We start from the raw sequence: 16,774 nt of genomic DNA, 5'->3' as shown, positions 1-16,774 counted from the left end.
ACCACGCCTCTCCCTCGCTGGTCGGCGTCGGGGCCCGCGGTCCGCCCGGCCGCACGGGGGCGCTGTGGTGCCGCTGCGCCTCTCCCGCCACCGCCGGTGAGTCTCGGCCGCCACCGCCCCGGTGAGGCGGGATGGGCAAGAGCTGCAAGGTGGTGGTGTGCGGGCAGGCCTCGGTGGGGAAAACCTCCATCCTGGAGCAGCTGCTGTACGGGAACCATGTGGTCGGTGAGTGCGGCGGCGGGCAGGGGCCGTTCCGCGGCTCCGCCGGGAGGGGCCGGTCCCGGGTGTGGCGGGGAGGTCCGGCCCTGGGTAGTGTTGGTGTGGGGATCGCCCTGGGCAGAGGGGATTGTCACCCTTGTCACCCCCTAAGCACATCAGCGGTGGGGGAGGAGGGCACAGCGCGCCCGGCGGGACAGCTCCCCGCGCTGTGGCAGGGCCGGACCCCCGGGCAGGGTCCCCATGTGTCCCCTGCCCACGCCCCCAGGTTCGGAGATGATCGAGACCCAGGAGGACATTTACGTGGGCTCCATCGAGACGGACCGGGGCGTGCGGGAGCAGGTGCGCTTCTACGACACGCGGGGGCTGCGGGACGGGCTGGAGCTGCCCAAGCACTGCTTCTCCTGCACTGACGGCTACGTGCTGGTCTACAGCACCGACAGCAAGGAGTCCTTCAAGCGTGTCGAGCTGCTCAAGAAGGAGATCGACAAATCCAAGGACAAGAAGGAGGTGAGTCTCCCGGGGGAAAGGCTGTGGAGTGGGATCTACTCCCCTGGGGCAGTTCTCACCTTTCTTTTGTCCAGCCCGTTACAAGATGCTGGTGGGTCCCTGATCTGTGAGACTCCCAGCAGTAACAGGCTCTCTCCTGGGATGCTCGCTGAGCATACAGGTGCTTAAAAGCTCCTTCCACTTTGGGGCTGGTTTGGGACACACAGACCCCACCAGGAGGGGAAGGGAGGACTGGGATTGTGGGTTTTCAGAAGGCCTCGGCATGGACAGGGAATCTACAGCATGGCAGAGCCAGCCAGCCCTGCTGCTCTGCGGTTGGAACCTTCAGGGGCCCTTCTCGCCCTTTTGGAATAGGTCACCATTGTGGTTTTGGGCAACAAGTGTGACCTGCAGGAGCAGCGCCGGGTGGACCATGATGCAGCCCAGCACTGGGCCAAGGGTGAGAAGGTGAAGCTGTGGGAGGTGTCTGTGGCTGACAGGCGCACGCTGATCGAGCCCTTCATCTACCTGGCCAGCAAGATGACACAGCCACAGAGCAAGTCTGCGTTTCCTCTGAGCCGCAAGAACAAGGGCAGTGGATCCATGGATGGCTGAGCTTTCCTCCCCTTCCCTTCTCTTGCCACCTCCTCTTTCTCACCTTCCGGCTTCCCTCGCACACACCTCCTGCCGAGTCCTGTCTGGTGTCACAGAGCCTGTGGGAAGCAGGTGGCAGGAGGAACAAGCATCCCAGGGCTGGGGATGGTGCTGGAGGATGAGAGGCAGTGGGACAGGGACCACTCCGCTCCCTGCCCAGCCCCTGCAGCTGTCAGAGGTGCTACAACAAGGTCAGGATTCACTCAGTGACCCCCTCTGCTCTCAGATACAGGCTTGGAGAGGCACAGCACAGGCTGGCTGGAATGTGGGGATCAACTCTGTGTCTGGAGGGAACAACTCCATCTTTTTCTATTCCCTGATAACGTGGGAAGAAGAGCCTGTTCACTGGCCCTGCCTCCAGCCAAGCAACTCACCCTGCCCTGCCCCTGCTGGCTCTGTGGTTAGTCCCTTACCCCAGCAGTGTCTACTCCTCCTTTATGCACAGGAATATGCAGGCCTGCTGCCCCAGGGAATGCCTAAAGCAGGGCAGGTGCTGTTCCTGGGGGCAGGGTGCCCAAACCCACCAATCCAGCCTTCCTCTTCCTGAGTGCAGACTCAGCCATGAGCTTGGCGGAGATAGGACTGTGCTTCACCTGCACACCTAGATCCTTGGAGGAGCTGGGACTGTACTTACTCTGCACACCTGGAGTACATGGGACTGTACTTACCCTGCACACTCCAGATGCTTTGGGCTATGGCAGCTCTCACTGCCCACTTGTCACAGTGTTGCCTTTTTTCAGAACCACCATAACACAAGGCACGGGTGTCCCAGTCCTACCCAGTAATGCTCATTCCCTTCAAGTAGTCCAGATGTAGAAAAAACTGACAAAAAGTCCCAGTGTGTTTATACTTGTTCCTTTTATTTACTGAGTAACACAATAAAGCGATGAGATTCGATTATCAAAATATTTTCCTTTTTTTTTTCCCAACAGTTATAGTACATCAAAAAAATATACAATGAACATTACAGGAGGGTACTGGCCAAGTCCCTAGAGTCTGGATATTCCATTTTGGGTTTGTTTTTTTTTTTCTGTTTTTTGAATCAAACTTCACATCACTCCAAGGTTATTTACAGAGGGGCACACGTTACCGAGCGCTATGGACTATCCCTACTCCTAGTACAGCATGTGCTAAGTCAAAGGCAGTAAATGCTTTGGAGAGCAGGAGGGGATTCGGGGGGATGCCATAACGGGGGTTTCTTACGCAGCTCGTTGCAGTATTATTGTTACTAGAAGGAATGGCTTTCACAGGGTTAAAGTGCCAAGTACAGGAGTGCATCAGGACTCCACTGGTGAGGGGCGATGGAGCAGCCATGGCTCCAGCACAGGCATTCTGGAACTATGGAGGGGAACAGGCCCACTGATGCCACGTGGCTCTGCAAGCTGGAGTCTGGCTGCTCCCGGCTCCCCATGCTCCTGAGGGGCTGGGCAGAGTGCCGGGGGCTCATGGCACAGGAGGGGACCCATTGTCCTGCTGCTGTGGCCAGACTGGGGGTGACCCCGAGGGCCTGGGAAGGGCACAGTGAGATGGGCAGGGGTGGCTGGAGACGAGCCGGCCACGGGCTACTTGGCACTGGGGAGCAGGGACAACATCCCTCCTGTCCCCTGAGGCCCCACCAGTGCAGGCTACTGTCCCCTGGGATGTGGGGTCCCTAAATGTCCCCTGGGCTGTGGGACCATCTCCCCTTTCCCCATCTGCCTGGCAAAGCCGTTTCTGCTGGGAACCTTCCTTCCCTCAGGTGCGCTCCAAGCCACATATCCCACCACTGCTGCAAGACCTTTCCGTCGTCTCCATGCACAGCTGCTGACTCTTCTCCTGGTGCCCTCTCTCCACTCTCCTCCTTTCCTGGGGAAGGGACATGCTGAGCAGGTAAATCCACACCCAGGGGCTCCCTCACCCTCCTGTCTCTGTGGCAGGAGCACAGTGGTGGCTCCACGGTTGGTGCTGCTCACAGACCCTGCAGGTGTGTGCTCCCTCCTGCAGCTTTCCTGCCCTTGCCGAGGCTCTAGCCCTGGGAAGTAGATGTGTTTCAGCCATCTGAGTCACCCATTGGCTCGTTCCTGTTCACCTCCCCATGCCAGGACCCATCCTCAGCATTGGCGGAGCACACTGGGCAAAATCCTTCTGAAATCCAGGCGCTCCCTATGGCCAAGACATCAGATATGTGTGCTTGTGCGTGTGGATTCCCAGGTGCACATACCAACCTGCCTCTTCCTGAGGGCTGGGAGGGAATGGGAGTCACAGCAGAGGTCTGAACCAGCACCCTGGGCTGAGCTCAGTGTTAGGTTGGTTCCTTTGCTCCCACCACTGCTCTGGCTGCATGGATGCATCAGCACCGAAGGGAATCGCAGGCGGCAAACGTGGTGGTGAGCTGCCCCCCTGGATTGCATAGATTGGGGTGGGGTGTTCCTCCAGCAAAAGGTCCGTTTAGGATGCAACTCTATGTACAGCAGCGTGCTGGGCACCCAGAGCGCCGCGGTGACAGTCCCAGACAGGTCATGGCTGGGCTGTCTGAGCACAGTGAAACGCAGAGCTACGGCCTCGGGGTCCCTCCAGAGCCCAGCATTCTGCAGGCTGTGGGTACCACCTGCTCCTTCGTACCTGATTGTCCAGGCTGCTGGGGACACCTTTGTTTTCGGGAATCATCAGTAACTCCCTGGAAGCTCCTAACAGGGATGGGATTGGAGGGCAGGACATGGCAGGTGAGCAGCAGCGTTGCCTTTCACTGGAGAACCGAAAGTGCTTTAGGGACATTCACTCAGCCTCACAGCATCTCCCGGGAGGTAGGGGCAGGGCTGTCCCCGCAGTGGGACAGAGACAAGGACAGGCGCCAAGCACAGGGTCACTTCCTCGGGGAGCCAGCACCAGACAGCCTGGTGCTCCTGGTCTTGCTGGGCATGAGCTGGGCCCAGCTCGGCCACATGCCTGTCGTGTGCTTCTGGGGCCAGGGCAGGGCCCGTGTGCTTTGGAGGGAGGAGGCACCGGCCCTGGGGTCAGCTATTGCTCTCGGAGTGAGGATACGGTCAGTGTGGCCGGTGCCCGCCACCGCGGGGGCTCTTTGGCTGGTGGGACATAGGGAGTTGTGGGGACGGGGGCTGGTGGGTGGCACAGAAACCCCCTGCCAGCACAGGCAGGTGCAGGGCTGGCAAGGGCACAGCCAGCCCAGGCTGAGAGAGGAACTGCCAGCTTCCCACTTGTGCTGGGGTTGTTTCTCCCAGTAAGAGCTGGGCTGAGATACCCCTTGTAGTTAGTTTCCTTCCCACTGGGCAGGCTGGTCCTTCTACCAGGGACCAGCCAGCTCCTCTCCTTCCAGTCTGGTAACTGGGAGGGCAACGAAGAAGCAGCCAGCAGGCCAAGGACAGGCAGGCCCTGGCCACGAGATGGTCCTGCTGATTTGGACACTGTCCTCTTCTGTGCACTGCCTGTGCTCATCTGCCGAGCACGGGGCCAGCACAGGCCAGGGGAGCGGTGGGGATGCGCGGCGGGGCTGGCCTGGCTCTGTCAGGCCACCTCTCTCCAGTGGGAGCCCGCTCCAAGCAAAGGAGAAGCTGGGGTTGATGTCTACCACTACATTTTCCCACCAGCCAAGAGAGCAGGTACCAGGAGCGCTGCCCCCAGCACGCAGCCCCCACAGCACAGCCCAGCCACGGTGGACAGACCCTTGGCGGGCCAGTGGCTCTAGTAGGGTGCGAAGACAATGGGACCCGGTGTGGTGCGGACGTGGGCCGGCGGCGTTCGGAAAAGGGCTGGTCCGAGGATCGGGGCTTGGAAGAGGGTAGTGGCAGTTGCTGGTCGCAAGGCAAGGGGTCCAGGCATGGCGCAGACAGCGGCGGCGGTGAGCGGGCTCGGCAGGAAACGGGTTGCCAGGGTTTTGGTGAGGTGCTTCTGCAAAGCCAGCTTGGACTGCAGGGAGGGAGGAGGAGACACAGTGAGATTGCAGAACAGCTGGAGGAATCACAAGTGCTGCTGCTGTGAATGTTGCTGCCAAAGCACTCCCAAGTTATCCCCATGCTGGCCTTCCCAGGAATAAAGACTCAAAACCCACCACCACCACAGCTCACCCTCCCTGAGGGGAGAAGCTGAACTGTGGTGATGGAAACCAAGGTTAAAGAGAAGCAGCTCCTGTGACTCACTACGAGGATGGCTGATGGTGAGCAAGGCTTTGCGAGCAAACCGAGCAGGTGCAGTGCAGGGAGACAGGTACCTTGAGAATACTCACTGCAAGGGCAGCATTCTTCTGCAGCTTATTGTAGGGGCTGTACTTGGGCTTGGGTGGCTTCCCTGCCAGCCTGTCTTTGTGCCGCCGGCTGCTCATGTGCTGGGGAGGAAAACAGCTGCATCACTGGGAGCCAGGGCAGCCAGGGCACTGTGTGGCTCAGGTCTGTGGGGACACCCATCACCCTGTGGGGACCACCAAGTCCCCACACCCATAATCCCTGCATGCCCACACCCTGTGCCCGGGCACTCCCAGGGCATCCTTACCTGCTTGAGCTGGGTCTCGGAGTTCACGTAGATCTCGCACACTTGGCAGTGAAATGCCTTGTTCTGGATGTTGATGCTGCCCTTGTTCCCGATCCGCTTGGACTTGTGCCCTGCCCGGGAGAGCAGCTTGCCCCGGCCTCGCCGCAGTTGGGTGCCATGACCTTCCAGCATTGACTTGTGCTTGGCACCTGGCAAGAGGGGATACTCAGCAAACCCAGCCCAGACCCGTGCCAGTACCACAGCAGCGGGAACAGTGCCCTCCAAGAGCACTGGGGGAACCCCACCAACCTGTGCCCAGCAGCACTTGCGGGCAGAGGGGACAGGGAGCTGCCTGGGAGCCCAGACTTTTGCCAGTGCTGTGCAGCCCATTCCCAAACCCTGCCAAACTGCACGTCGCGGGCAGAGCAGAGATGCTCGGCTTCCCAGAGGCCCCCCTCCATGTGCCAGCTTCGGAGAAGCTGCTATTTTGAGTGTGCGCTGGAGCCTGTCGCCTGTCCCCGGGCGTTAGCACAGTCTGCGGAGCCGAGCGCGCGTCGCCCGCCGTGCTGCAGCATCTGAGCCGTGCCCAAGGTCAGAGCTGAGGCGGCCGTGGAGCCAGGAATAGCTCAGCAGGGTCACAGCAGGTGGGGAAGGAGGAACCCAAGATCCCTACACACCTGGGGACAGGGTGCTCCGTCCTACCCCTGCCAGCGCCAGGACGGCGAGGGTGCATGGGGAGCAAGTAATTTAAGCCCCTGCTAATTCATTCTATTTTTTAAGGCGTGAAGCAAGGAGCTGTGTGACGGCCACAGAGCAGCGCCAGCCTGCAAACGTTTGTTTGTTTGTTTGTTCTTTTTCCCCAAATCAGCTCCTGAATTCGTAACTGGAGCTGACAAAAGCAAAAGGACACGTCTGCAGCTAAGCCGCAGCAGTGTCCTGAGCCAACCCTGCACACAGCTGCTGCTGCTGCCCCAGCAGGCAGTGGAGTGGGGGGAACTGGTTCCCAGTACTTGCTGAACTGGGGGAGAAAAGGACCTTCCATTTAAAGCTGGGGTGCCCAACTTAAGCATCCTTCAGAGAATGGGGCGAGCCAGGAGCTGGAACTGCAGGGCCCACAGACCCCACCGGGGACCACTGGACCATGGCTGCCATCCCCCACCACCGCCCTGGGGTGGGCCTGGCCACCCCCAGGCTTCAGGGGGACCCTCAGCAGCTCCCACACGTGCCCACCCAAAGGGACTGCCCCGCACAGCCCAGGAGCCATCACTGGCTACCGGGATCTGCAGCTCATTGGATTCCCAGGGCTCTTCTCCACAGGGCCACAAGCCCAAACCACTGAGCTGCTTTGGGAAGGATTATCCCGGGTTTGGAAGAAGCCCTGGCTATCAGCTTCAAGCCAAATGGAATATAAAGTAGCCTCAATCACTTGATGAAAAGTAGCTGGAAATGTCCTTAATTGACACATGAACAATAAAGGTGTTTGACCTTTTGAAAATTCACCCTAGAGGCTGCAGCCCAGGTAAAGCCCCATGGCTTATCTGTGCAGGTCATTTTAATGAACATTTTTTAATTACAGCAACATTCATTAATGCTCACTACTTCCTTGCAAGGCTGTTTGGCTATGAGGCATGGCTGGGCTTTGCTCAGAGCCCCTACAAAGTGACAGGGGGCCCATCCTCCTGTCCCCCCAGTAATGCTCTTACCGGTGTTGTGAGCCTCCAGCTGGGACAGGGAGTTGACGGTCACTTTGCAGGTAGGACAGTACAGGTGCTGTTTGCTCTTCTTCCCCTCTTTCTCACTCTCGGGAGCCGAGCTGACACTGCTGCTCGACTCAGCTGCCTGTGCCTCGGCTGCTTGGGCAGATGAGGAGGCCACGCTGGTGGCATCTGAGGTGCCCTCTGACAGCTCGGAGGCTGGTGGGGAGCCCAGTGGGGCAACACTGCCTGGCAGCTCCACGGGCGATTCCTCAGTGCTGGGCACCAGCGCCAGACTGCTGCCCTCACCCTCCGGCTCCTGTGGGCTACTGGCATCAGCTGGCAGGAGGAGAAGGAAAGGTGGAAAGGGGAAAAGAGAAGGAAATGGGCAGAAAGGGAAAGTTCTTGTGCCTGAACAGGTTTTCTGGATTTCAGGGAGCAGCCCTGTTCTCCCCAAGACCATCTCAGACAATGTCTGCGTGCATCCATCCCTGCAAAGGGTAGCTCTTCCCAAGGTTTCTCCCATGACAGCTTTTATCTGCAGTGCGTGGAAGCTGGGCTCAGCACAAAACCCCGGGTGAGCTCCAGCACTGCTGCAGCTCCCATCACCCCATCCCTGCATGTGGCAGAGCCCTGGGGATGTGCGAGACAGGGATTGCTTTCTCTCCCACATCCATACAAAGCACCTCACAGAGACACCAAATCACAGGGAAAACACCCATGAGCTCACTGCAGCCTCCTCAGCCCCAGTCCCCCTCCTCGTACCTGTGCTGCCTGGCTCCCCACTGTCCACGGGGCTGGGGTCCAGGTCGGTTGCACTGTCCTGGCCAGGGGTCCCTGCTGCAGCCCCCACCACCTTCTGCTTGTTCTTCATGGCCTCGATGGCCTTCAGCCTCCGTGCGTGCTTGTGGCCCTTGTAGTGGGCTTCTGCCTGGTTCTGGGCAGAAGAGATCAGGATGACCATGTCAGTGCAGTGACCAGAGAGACAGATGGACATGGGGAGGGCAGGTCATGGGGTCAGCTCTGGGATGTGGCCACTCAGGCACCTTCCCTGGTGACATCCACTCCCAGGGCTGGGACCACTGCAAAGGGGTGTTGGGAGTGGGGTGTAGCACAGAGGAGGTGTTGGGGATGAGGTGTAGCTGAGGAGGGCTGGTAATGGGGTGTAACACAAAGGGGGTGTTGGAAGCAGGTGTGACACAGAGGGCGTGCTGGCAGTGAGGTGTAGCACAAAGCTGTGTCCCTCCTCCTCCCAGCCTGCTCTGACACCGACATATTGGGGCCAAGGTATCACTCTCTAAGACATCACCACATTGCTTGGCTGAGATAAGGACCCTGCTCTGATTAAATGCATCAAGTCAGTCCTAAAAGCAGCTTTCAGGCAAAATTTATGACTCCAGAAACGTACAATGAATTGTTGCTGTAAAAATGGAATAAAGAGGTCCATTGGTGGGAAGGACACATCTCCCACTGTATCCTAAGGGGTGTCCAACACATGGTTCACGTCCCCAGCTCCTCTTCTCAGTGAATGCTGGATAATGAAGCGTGACTCTGACGGATTCGTGTCTGCACCAAACTGATAAAAACGGCCACAAAAAAAAATCCCCTGAACATTGGTGCCCTCCCAAAAGGGACAATGCTGCATTGTCCCCCAAAACTACTCTGGTTTGGCAATTTATGGAAAGGAACCCCAGTATGAATTAGTACCCCTGAGTAGTACAGATTAATTTGCACGGCATTCCCGGGGGCCAGCTGAGGCTTCCAGGGCCCAGCAGGGGGAAGCATCCTATCCCATCCCTTCTCTTCCCTCCCCTTGTGTCTTTCCAAGGGCTGGGAACGGGGGCCAGAGCTATGGCTGGTACGTGGGAAAGCAAAGGGCCAGTCCAAGCGTGGTGCCTCATTAGCAAAGACAATAAACACCCCCTGGATAACAGGGCTGGAACGGGGCTGGGTGCAGCCAAAGTAGGTCACAGTCACCACGCTGGAACACCCACAGGCTGTGAGGGTCTGGGCCAGCTAGGGGGACCTGGAGGGACAGAGGCAGGGATGGGCAGAGTGGGGACCTGGAGGGACAGAGGCAGGGATGGGCAGAGTGGGGATGGGGGCATGGGGTGCTCACAGGGGCACAGGAAGCATGTAGTGGGACTGAATCTCCCAGCACAGCACTTCTAGCCAGGATGCAGCCTGAAACAGGGAAGCAATGCTTTTTCTGAGCTGCACGACTATGGAGCAGAATCATGAAGCCCAGAACCAGGGAGTTTTGCTGGCAGAGCAGCAGCAGCCCCAGGCACTGCAGATCCAGCATGGCCAGGCTGGGATGGCTCGTCTGCAGGCCTGGGGGGCCAAGAGCAGCTCCAGTAGCCCACAGCCCCCGTGCTGCTTGACACCAAGCACCCGCAGCTCTGGTGGATCAGACTGGCCCATCATTGGGGATGCTCCTTACAGGGGCTGGCCCTGTGCCCCCACTCACTCCCAGCCCCGTCTGTGGCCCCACTTACTGCAGAGTTGAAGCGCAGGTGGCAGATGTTGCAGGAGATGAACTGCTTCTTCTTGAGCGGGGCCGGCATGCCGAAGGTGTGGCTGATGACCGCCTTCTGCACCGGGTCCATCTGCAAGGGGAGGGAAGGCAGAGGGCGGCTGGGTGCTATGTCCTGATGGCTACCCGGGCATGGCACCGTGACCTGCTGACCCCCACACCCGTCACGCACCCAAGGAGCCACTGGCAATGCCACAGAGCTCACACTGTGTGGCTGGAAGAAGCGAGGGGCTGCATCTGCCGAGGAGCCCTGCAGCCATGGAGGCTTCCCTGTACAGGGCAACACACTGTGTCAACACTGGCTCTTGTTCTGCTTAAACCATTCCTGAATCCACTGAATGTCACCTGTGGTCTGGCAGAAGGGACGAGACCTCATCTGCCCCAGTGTGTGCTCATGTCCCCTCTTCCCCCACACAGATACTTGTGTCACAGGTGGCAAATTACCAGTTTCTGTTTGAACCTCAGTGGCTACCCTTGACCTCAGCAGGAGCAGAAACCATGAAAATGGGGGGCAGAGGTGACCAAAACAAGTAACTGGCTATTCATTCTCCATGTGCTCTTCACCAGAGAGCTAGAATGTCCCTGTGCAATGCCAAACGCATGAGCAGGGCCACGTGTGCCAGCCCAACAGCCCGTGCAGGGGCCAGGGCAGGAGGGACACCAGTGCTTGCTGCCACAGACTCAGCTCACCCAGGACACAGTGCCTACAAAAGCCCCTCTGGGCTGCCCCACTGCTGCCCAGATGTGCATTTCACCTGCTCAAACCCAACAACGACAACTTGCTCACCAGGCTGGAAACACACAGACCCACTTCGATGACCTGCCAGGAGCCATGTCTGTCCTCCAGCCTGCCTGGGGCCATGGTGGGGCCAAGCATGTGGCCGGTGCCAGGCCCTGGCCCTTCTGTCTTGCCCCAGGGCTCGGCCTCATTCCACAGCCCAAGCACCAAACTGCTTCCAAGAGCCATAATTGTTTTTAACAAAATGCATTTATTAAGGAAGAAAACATAAGAATAACCTCTTTGTCTGAGCGTGGCTCCAATCTATAATGCAAGTATTGTTCTCTACCCTGTGGCACAGGGAGATTATCTTATCTGAGTCCTGCTGTCAGGAGAGCCTGGGGTTTTCAGCGATCGTATTTCTCTGCAAAGCTATTTTGCTGCCGAGACAGGTGCATCAGTCTTCGAGGCACATGCCTGGACAACAGCGCCATTATCAAGACCCCAAATTCCTTTCCAGGAGTGAGCAGAATGGTAAAAGCAGGTGATTAATGAAGTGCCTGTTTGCTATGAAATTTTACTCACTTATCTGCCATATAAATGAAGAGGCATTTGGGGTTCGGCAGAGACCTGGAGGAAGCTACAGATGGCCAAGATGCTGCTCCACGCCTGACAACAAACATTGCAATGTGCTGCTGGCAGCACCCCTGTGCTGCTGGGCTGCTGGGCCAGCACTTGTTTTCCAGAGAAACACCCACCTTTTAATTCGGAATAGAAAAATGGCTCTAGCCTTCCCAGCAATGTCAGCTACCAGGTTCCAGCCAGTCGCTCCCACCAAGCACCACCAGTGCCCACCATACAACACTGGCACCCACCCAGCACTGCCAGCTCCCATGGGCTCATCCACACCCTGAGCACTGCGACATGCACAGGGTGAGGGTCAGAGGAAGATGCAGAGGAAAGGGAGATACTGGCACAAGGACACAAATGACACCAGAGATTGTCACAGCCTCATCCTGAACCTGCCAGTGATGCCAGTGGCGCCAGGGCCACATGTGAGCACCAACTGCATGATGGTGATGCTGAACAGCCCCAACCCTCATCCTCCTGGGATTATGCCAGAATGATGGCACCAACCTGGGTCTTTCCATCCCCTGTGCTTTTGCCAAGTCCACCCTGCTCGACCCTGTGGGTCAGCAAGGAGTTGTGTCTACCAGAGCACCTGCAACTGCTCTGAGCAGGCACAGGGCTCCCAGGCTCCCAGGGGCTGGGCTGGCCAGCACACTCAGAACCTGGCTCCTCTCCCCAGCCCCAGGCATCCCAGCCAAGGCACATGCAACTGGTGGCCACTGCTGCTCCAAAGTGAATACAGGCACTGTCTCAAGTCTTCAGCTGCCCACCCCCATGGGAGCACACATGGTCCCAGGTGCTCTGCCAGAAGCCCAGCCCAGCTCCATCCCACACGGAGCACATCTGAGGCCTGGCGCCACCTGAGAGCCCTTGTGCTTCTCCCCGAATGTGAACACAAACATCCCTCTATCTCCTCCCCACTGCATGCCCTCACAGCTCTCTCAGATATGGAAAAGTCCCCCCAGCTCCCATGGGGCTGGCAGGGGGCTGTGCTGCAGCCATACATACCGGTGCCTGCAGCCAGGGATTGAGGCTCTTCCTGGTGGTTTCCAGAAGAGTGGAGCCAGCAACAGAGGTGGCTTTGGGCACCGCGGTCTTGGGGAATAAAGATCCTGGCTTTATAGTCAATTCGTATTGACTCACATTACTTTATTTATCCCTGGATGTTCCTGCCGATATAAATAGCGATCCCTGTGCTGAGCTCCCTGCGGCCGCTGAGGTCAGGAGCAGGAATTCACAGGGATGCAGCATCCGTTCAGATCGTGTCTCCTGATGGAGTTTTACGAGGCGCTGCTGGGTCCTGGGGATTTGCAACATCCCAAGCTCAGGGAAGGGCCTTTGGAGCAAGGAACATGCCTCCAGCACTGTGTTAGGGGTTTTTTCCTGGTTGTTGCTCTAAGCGACAGGAGGCAGCTTGGAAGGGTTTCCTTCACTCTGGAGTAAAACATCTGCTGGGTTCATGGGAGCCCTGTGACCTGCTCTGAGTGCAGAGTGTTCTGCTGGGCAGTGCAAACAGCTTCCACTCCACAGGGCATTGCTGAGCCCTCACAGCATCACCAGCAATGCAGGGCATGAGAGTGGAACCGTCGGATCCTGTCGTACAGCAGCTCCAATGTCCCTCAGCAAGGGACAGACCCTGACTGCTGCCCTCTCCCCTCTCCCTGACCTGAGACACAAGTGGAGTCTGACCTGGCATCACAGTCACTTGGGCAGAGATTGGGAGTCACCAGCCCAGCTCAGGACGCAGGGATGCTCCAGCCCTTCATCCTGTGGGATGGAGGCTCTGTGCTGGCTCCTCCAGGCACTCCCTGAACCTCACCCAGCCTCCTTCGGCCACATTTCCAGCACAGACACACCCCCAAGGGGCAGCTCCTGCCCCCAGACCATCAGCCAACAGCACACACCAGGCTCCGGTCTGAGTTCAGAGTGGTTGACTCCACGTCCCCAGGAGGCTGGCACAGCCTGCCCTGGCATCTCTGTCCATGTCTGACCCATCCTCTGTGGCAGAAGCCCACACGGAGCACAGCAGCCGTGTGACACTGTGTGGCTCCAGCGAGTACCAGATTCGTTTTCCAAATTACTAATTTTTTTAAAGCAACAAACGTGGGTGAACACACGCCAAGGCAGCGGCAGGTGGGAGCCAAGAGGAGCGAACAACAGGCGCTGGGTCAAGTTCACTCCTGACTCCAGCGACTAAAAAAAGAGCCCAGACAAAGAGCAGGAACTATAATGGCATCAAAACCCCTCCTGTCCTGTGTTCCAGCTCGTTAGCCCGGGGAGAGGCTGGGCTGTGGCTTCAAAAGAGCTTAAAGGACTCAGACATATGAATCCCATTCAACAGCAACAGGAATCCTGCGCTTAATTTCTGAACAGTCTTTGAGGATCTCAGTGATAATTTGCACCTTCTGAGCATGTTTAAGCTCAAAGCCACTCACAAAAGGATGACAAGCAGGGAGGGGGCTCAGGAAAGAGAAAATTATGGGCATCTACTGAACCCCAAAACACCAACCTGCAGTGCCTCTGTAGCAGAGGTGGGGGGCAGCCCCCAGGCACCCTGCCCTTCTCTGAGCAGAACCAGCTCCAAAAAAATTCTAGGCAGCACCCAGGGGTTACAGAGACCCCCATGAAGCTAGGACCAGCCTGTGGGAGCAACGTGGCATGGGGAAAACACCATTTCACAGCCAAAACAGTGGTGAGTATTCAGTTCGTGTCAGTTTAACTGTCTAATGGAACATCGCTGAAGATACCTGTCATTGCCCACCCTGGGCACCTGGGTCAAGGCTGGGGACCTGGAGCCTAAGCAGGGGGTGGGAGCAGCCCCCAGTACTCTGACTCCCCCAACATCCACAGCATCAGCCACATTCCTCATATCTGTAATGCATTCTCTCTCTTTCTTTGCTTTTCCTTATTTAATTTTCAACTAATGAACTGCTCTCCAGAGCTACTTTATTACTATTGATTCCAGGGGCAAAATCCAATTGATCTTGGTTAAAACGAACCATGTTTTTCATTCTGGTACTGACAGGCGCTGGCTGGACAGGAACCTCCCTGAGCTAAGGGCAAAGTGGGTGTCCAGCAGCCAAAGACCCCAGGAATTAAACCAGAAACTACCTGGTTTCATGGTGCCATGCAGAGGAGGGACTGCTGCAGGGGAGGAGGGGTCTTGCAGCTGATGCCCACCTGCCCCAGGGACTCACCGTGTTGAAGTTGGGGAAGAGGTTGAGCGGCGATGTTCCGTTGAGCCTGAAGGTCAGAAAGTGCTTGATGTCCAAGGGTGGGTGAAGAGGCCGGCCAGGGATGGGCAACGACGCTAAGAGGGGGCTGTTGTGTCCGGAGGGACCTGGGCAGGCAGAGGGAAAGAGCAGTGTTAGCACTGGTGATCCCTGCTCACAGCAGGAGGACAGAGCACACGAGACATGGTATGTGGGGGGGATCTGCCAAGGACTAGGGACCCCCCCAGGGAAGGTCACAGCTCAGGGTGGCCCTGGGCACCCATTTGCCTTTCAGGCTCAAAACCATCACCCCAGTTCAAAGCTGGATGCAACCACCTCCACGTCAGAGCTGGACACGTGCAGGAGTCTGAATCCTCCAAAAGGTGTCAAAACCTCCCCCAGGGAAGCAGCCCCTTCCCTGGGCTCTCCCATGGAGCCATACAGCCCTGGGCTCCCCACAACAGCACCACTGGGGCTCCTCGCCAGGGCTGGTGAGGTTTTGGCTGCCGGCAGCAGCCGAAGGACTGGGGGCAGAGGCTGAGCTGCCCCACTCTGGCGGTACTGCCGCCACTCCCCGTCCCCCGCAAACGAACCACGCGCTCCAGCGTGAGATTTAAAAATAGCCTAGAGTTATTAATAATGTTCTGTTTAAACAGAAAACACCCGTGGGACACAGAAGGAGGGAGGGAAGGCCAAGCAGAAGGATCTGCCTCCAGCCTGCTCCCCATCCCAATGTGGACTCATCATAGATGATGAGCACAGGAAAGCATCCTCCAAGTGGCAGAGAGAGTCCCTGCCCAGCTCTGGGAGCAAGGAGGGTGAAAAGCTAAAATAATAGAAAAATGAATTAATCAAACACAATAAATAAGAAATGGTTTCAGAGTGCTGTGAGCCAGAAGAGCCCATTCACATGCCACACAGCTTCACACCCCCTCCAACCCACCCACAGCCCTGTCCCTTTGCCTGCAGCAAGGACAAGGTCAACGTCCCTTGTTCCTTTGAATTTTTTTGAGGTTTGGGTTCTTTTTCACCTCAAAGGCATCATGGATCCCTTGACCCAGCACAGCACAACCCTATCCCACGGCCACCCTGGACCTGAGAACACCCCTCGTGGGAGGCTGACAGTGGCCAGTACCCAGAGCATTAACGGTCACCACCAGCACCTCTTGTGACAGCACCGAGCCTGAGCCCCCCTCCAGCCCCCCACACTCTAGTGCTGGCTATAGAGAATGAGGACCCCAAGCTGCTGCTGCTCCTCACTCTGCTCCACACCAACCCTGCGCCGATCCCAGCTGGTGCAGGAGCTGAGACATGCATCTGAAATTCAAAGTTTGAGAGATCCCCTGGATCTGAGCAGCGAGTGCTCGTCGCCAGCCCCACGGGCACCAACGACCTCTTTCTGGGCGAGCGCACGCGGCGGCTCTGCCACGGCGCCGGAGCATCCCCAAGCCAGGCCTGACTCCGGGGAGGAATTACAGTTTGCTTCATCAGGCGTGCACTGATCGAGTTAATTCCAGAGTCGCCCAGAAGGGAAATCTGTGAAACCGCTTAAAAATAAATAAATAACATTGCAGCAGCAGCAAGCAGGACTGGGTGAGCGGTGCATAATTAACCTTCTGAGGCGTGAAACAGTATTTCTACATCAAATCATCTAAGACGGCCGGGCCGGCGCCAGAGGAGCTGCCCTGGGACCCCCCAGCACACGCAGCCGCAAGAGCAGCAAAGGCATTTGGGGCTGGATCACGAGGGGTACCACTCATCACAGTCAGCGCACTTTGCACTGACTGCACCGGCCTTAAAAACCTAAGATATACATGCATAAATATATATATGTATGGGAGGAACAAGAAGTGGGTGGTTGCCTCGTCCCCCAGAATCAATAACTGCAAAAAGGGATGCTGTAGCTCAGCCGACACTGCGGCTGAAGGGTTCACTCTCTGGGGAGCAGCTCCTGCACTGGTCAGGCACAGGATGGGTACTGAGGAGACACAGACTATCAGGATCAGCCACCACCTGCAGTGGCTGCTGCCCACCAATGGTACAGACAAAACACACCAACTTCTTTGATGCATCTTTGAGCTTAAATTTGTGGATTAAACACATTTCTGGACTGGGATAAACCAGGCAGTTGAAGAGAGCCCAGAAACCCCAGTGAGACTCTGTA

At 57.4% G+C, this 16,774-nt stretch overlaps 2 protein-coding genes across 6 annotated transcripts in view; one reads left to right on the top strand and one right to left on the bottom strand.

Annotated features, from left to right (window-relative positions):
* The first annotated feature begins 65 nt into the window (after window positions 1-65).
* On the top strand, window positions 66-2,265 carry NKIRAS2 (NFKB inhibitor interacting Ras like 2). The gene is made up of 3 exons (XM_085083665.1): window positions 66-225; window positions 485-726; window positions 1,081-2,265. The coding sequence occupies exons 1-3, from the start codon at window positions 132-134 to the stop codon at window positions 1,318-1,320; spliced, it is 576 nt and encodes a 191-aa protein (XP_084939791.1). The 5' UTR covers window positions 66-131; the 3' UTR covers window positions 1,321-2,265.
* ZNF385C (zinc finger protein 385C) overlaps window positions 2,199-16,774 on the bottom strand; it is a 59,012-nt gene continuing 44,436 nt past the window's right edge. For 4 of the 5 annotated variants that reach the window (XM_085083627.1, XM_085083630.1, XM_085083629.1 and 1 more), the window contains 7 exons: window positions 14,596-14,738; window positions 10,013-10,123; window positions 8,280-8,451; window positions 7,524-7,853; window positions 5,842-6,029; window positions 5,564-5,677; window positions 2,199-5,262 (listed from right to left, as the gene is read on the bottom strand). In XM_085083627.1, coding sequence (XP_084939753.1) covers window positions 5,038-5,262; window positions 5,564-5,677; window positions 5,842-6,029; window positions 7,524-7,853; window positions 8,280-8,451; window positions 10,013-10,123; window positions 14,596-14,738 — 1,283 coding nt within the window. In that variant the 3' untranslated portion in view covers window positions 2,199-5,037. The remainder of the gene's footprint in view (window positions 5,263-5,563; window positions 5,678-5,841; window positions 6,030-7,523; window positions 7,854-8,279; window positions 8,452-10,012; window positions 10,124-14,595; window positions 14,739-16,774) is intronic. The other variant, XM_085083628.1, reaches the window with a different exon arrangement.

The sequence above is a fragment of the Lichenostomus cassidix genome, chromosome 27, assembly GCF_008360975.1.
Source record: "Lichenostomus cassidix isolate B80296 chromosome 27, HeHo_3.0, whole genome shotgun sequence".
NCBI lineage: Eukaryota > Metazoa > Chordata > Aves > Passeriformes > Meliphagidae > Lichenostomus > Lichenostomus cassidix.
The sequence above is the reverse complement of the archived record's forward strand: the minus strand, read 5'-3'. Positions and strand labels throughout refer to the sequence as shown.

Coding starts and splice junctions, on each gene's coding strand:
- NKIRAS2 (XM_085083665.1), top strand. CDS start 132: ATGGGCAAGAGCTGCAAGGTGGTGGTGTGCGGGCAGGCCTCGGTGGGG. Junction 226..484: donor GTACGGGAACCATGTGGTCG/GTGAGTGCGGCG, acceptor CCACGCCCCCAG/GTTCGGAGATGATCGAGACC. Junction 727..1,080: donor AATCCAAGGACAAGAAGGAG/GTGAGTCTCCCG, acceptor CTTTTGGAATAG/GTCACCATTGTGGTTTTGGG.